Source organism: Gastrolobium bilobum, unplaced genomic scaffold, assembly GCF_033153095.1.
Source record: "Gastrolobium bilobum isolate Gb01-03AN ecotype WA unplaced genomic scaffold, APGP_CSIRO_Gbil_v1 utg7888, whole genome shotgun sequence".
Lineage (NCBI taxonomy): Eukaryota > Viridiplantae > Streptophyta > Magnoliopsida > Fabales > Fabaceae > Gastrolobium > Gastrolobium bilobum.
The window spans coordinates 77,087-80,704 of record NW_026898738.1 but is presented as its reverse complement, the minus strand read 5'-3'; the positions used below and the strand labels follow the sequence as shown (position 1 = coordinate 80,704).

Here is a 3,618-nt window from a genome sequence, read left to right as displayed (position 1 = left end):
AGTAGGCAAATCCCACAATTTTTTAAAACGTGAAATTTACATGTTCTATTCATTTTTCTCTCTCGTGTAGCTGATTCAATCCAAAATCCACTAACTTGTATTTTTTCTCTTTAGCTAGAATTATGGAGGATTCTAACTGCGATTGAAAGCCAAGAAACTTCCCCTATCGTCACAACAACAAAAATAAAATCTATAAATCTTACAATTTAATATTAGGGAGATTAGTTTTTTTTTTTTTTTTTTAATCCCCTTCGCATGAATGAACTATGATGTGAATCTTACCAATTTAAATAGTGAGACTTATTTTTCTTTTCTTACCAATAAAATAACACGACACGCGAATGACGACAATGGATAATCGAAATATAGAATCAAATACCATCACACGCTCACTGTTTTGCAATAACTTGTATTTGATATATTCGAAGGCACTTTAATTACATTTGAACTACAAAACAAGTAGCCAAGACACACAAGTTGAAGATCCCATGGTCATGCAAGGAATAAAAAAAACACCAGCATACCAAGAGAACCATATATAACAACTATGACTCACCGATCTAGGACACTAACCTGACTCAGCAAAACAACTGCAACTGTTCAAAAATTTCATTGCAGCTGCTGCTCCCAACACACATCAAAAACCAAACCTAAATTACAACATAAAAACAAACCCAGATACGCAACCTAAAACACAGTAAATCTAAACCATTTAACATAATAAAGTGAATTATTCATGACTCAGATAGCTTCCCAATCAATCTCCACCGAAGGATACTTCTTCAAGTCCAATCCAAGATTTTCCTCTTCATTAAAACCCGAGAAATCCAAGAAAGTAATATCGGATTCAGGGGAAGACGAACCAGCAGATGATTCATCGGACAAAATCGAAGATGTTGGGTTCTCGACCTTAAAATCCTCGAACTCTGGACAACCATATTCGGTGTTGGACTGTGCCATATCAAACTCCACCTTAGGCTTTGTATCCACAACAGAACAGGGATTTTTTTCTGTTTTCCCCTGCGAATTGATGACCAAGCTTTGACAAATAGCTTGGAGCTTCGCATCCACTGAAGAAGGGAGAGGCTTGTAGTCCCCAAAATCACCATAGACATGAGCTCCATGGTGGCGTAGATGAGGAAAATTAAGCCTAGCATGCTCACCCCTTAGTTTAAAAGCTGCGTTATCATATGCCAAAGCTGCTTCTTCAGCGGTTTCAAATGTGCCAAGCCAGAGACGGGTACGGTTCTTTGGGAGTCTTATCTCAGCGACCCACTTTCCCCAATGCCTCTGTCTCACCCCACGGTAAAGCTTTGTTGGTTTTGTAGGAACACCTACGTGCTTCATAGGGACAGGTTTTGGGCTAAGAAAGTTGAGGGCGTGTTGTTTTTGGAGGGAAGCTACAGCCATGTTAGATATATGGTGTTGTTGTTGTTGTTGTTGAGTATGGATTTGAGCTTGAATCTGAAGAATTTGAGATGGGGTGAGATGGTTCAGTTTGATTGAACTGGCTTGATTTGAGAACTCGTGGGAAAACATTTGGGTGCTTGATGGTGTTAAGGGAAAGTTAGGATATAAATTGGGGAAAGAAGAAGAAAGTGAAGGGTAAGAGGAACAAGTGGAAGGAGTAGATGATGAAGAAATTAGAGAAAAGGAGGTTAAGGAAGTGCTAGATGAATCACTTTTCATAAAAGGCTCAAGTGCTTTCATCAGCTCTTCACTACACGGGTCTAGGAAACTACTACTATTATTATTATTATTATTATAGATATCTATAGCTGCTGCCATGCTTTACAAGACAAGAAAGAAGTGAACAAATCCAAGAGAAAAACAGGAACAAAAAAAAATGAACTAAACTATATACGTATATGAAGAAAAACTAGACCTGTCTCGATTCCAAAACAAGAGAACAGGAGGGTTTTTTTTTTTTTTTTAAGAAGAAAAACTCAAATTTTTGCCAAATTCAAATTGAGAAATATGTACCTGAATCGCCCTTCTAGTCTTTGCAAAGAGAGAAAATTTTCTTATCTCACTTTTTCTTTTTTGTGTGGCCTCACTTTGGTAGCTCCACTCTTGCATTTTCATGGGGACCCTTTTGTTGGTTTATATATACTCTTGTTGCTGTTGCACACGGGTTTCAGTGGGTACATAACATGCTCTAATCACGTTCTTTTCTTCTTTAATTGATAATTAATTACTTGCCTCGTCAACTTCAATAATACCTTTATTCGATTATGGTTATCCTTTTAAAAACGGACACGTATACTATGCCCTCACATGATGACCGGCACATTTCACCTCCACCTGATATTGTTTGTACACGTGTTGTTATTTAATTGGGTCAAGCTTAGATGAATTATATTTTATATGTGGCCCTCGAAATGTCAACTTTTGGTATTTATTGTGTTTCTTGTCCTTTCCGTTTTCTCATGGAATTGGCCCTCCCCCTCGATCTGCACAACAACGTTATCAAAACGTTGTCTTGTATGGAATTAAGAAAAAAAAAAAAAAAATTGTCTAGAAAGCAATCGCGTTATTAATTATCTGATTTGTTTTTAGGAGTTATTTTTTCTTATGTTATTGGAGACAAAATTATCTTCCACATATATAATTTTAAGTGGATCCCGCACGATAAATAAAAAGAAGAAAAAAAAAAATTGATGGCTCAAATTTTGAAGGATTTATAACATGAGATAAACTTTCTCCAGTAGCATAAAAAAATATTACCGTTGTTTTTAAATAATGAAAAATATTATATTTATAAATTTTTGGAAATAGATTTAACTAGAAATATAGTTTCAAAAATAGTCATATAAAAATTTATAAATAAAACATGGGTTCGCTTTTTCTGCAGTTACTGCAGATAAGTTATCTGTTGTAAGCTCAATACGACGTCGTTTTGAGGCAGAAATTATGGTGTTTTTGTAATTTTAATTTATTTTAGGGTTATTATAATCTTTATAATTATAATTTTCTAATCTTTGAATCCCAAAACCACTTTGTTTTGAAAATAAATACAAATAACTTATCTGCATTAACTGCAGAAATATTTTTTCTGATAAAACATTTGTAAGTATAATACGAGGACAATGCTAGTCTTATGTAATAGGAAATTTTTTTTATCTTATGTCCATTCATCGATATTTGTGTCATTTCTTTTTTTATTTAATTTTTTTTTACTAGGCCCCACTTTAAATTAAGTGTGCAGGAGACAACAAAATTTTGCTGTCACATGAGACTACAATTACCCATAATATAACCCTTATGGGGCGTTTGGTAGAGGAAAAAAAAATTTTGCCCGAAAATTTCAATTTTCAAAAATATAAATTTTACATTCAGTATACGATAATATCTGAAAATTAAAAATTTAAAAAAATTTAATTTTCCAAAAATCTCTAAAAATTCCACGTACCACACGGGCCTTAAACAATTAAGCTTGCAAATAACAAACTAAGCCCGAGGGTAAGTTCAAATTTTTTTTATTAAGAAATAAAGTTTCCCAAAAAAAAAAAAGAATATTGTGGCACAAACATCTAGGACTGTAGGTTCACGCACTGTCACAGGAATCTATAGGTATAAATCAGAATGCAATGTTTTTGGACGAAATCATATATATTA

The 3,618-nt window shown here is 33.9% G+C and overlaps 1 protein-coding gene across 1 annotated transcript; it reads right to left on the bottom strand.

The window, feature by feature from the left end:
- Positions 1 to 405: 405 nt before the first annotated feature.
- LOC133283688 (ethylene-responsive transcription factor ERF057-like) lies at positions 406 to 2,078 on the bottom strand. The gene has a single exon (XM_061480586.1). It carries the CDS (start codon positions 1,786 to 1,788, stop codon positions 742 to 744), a length of 1,047 nt encoding a protein of 348 aa, XP_061336570.1. The 5' UTR covers positions 1,789 to 2,078; the 3' UTR covers positions 406 to 741.
- Positions 2,079 to 3,618: the final 1,540 nt, after the last annotated feature.

What these genes read in the sequence shown, in the direction of transcription:
- LOC133283688 (XM_061480586.1), bottom strand. Translation starts at nt 1,788, where the DNA reads ATGGCAGCAGCTATAGATATCTATAATAATAATAATAATAATAGTAGT.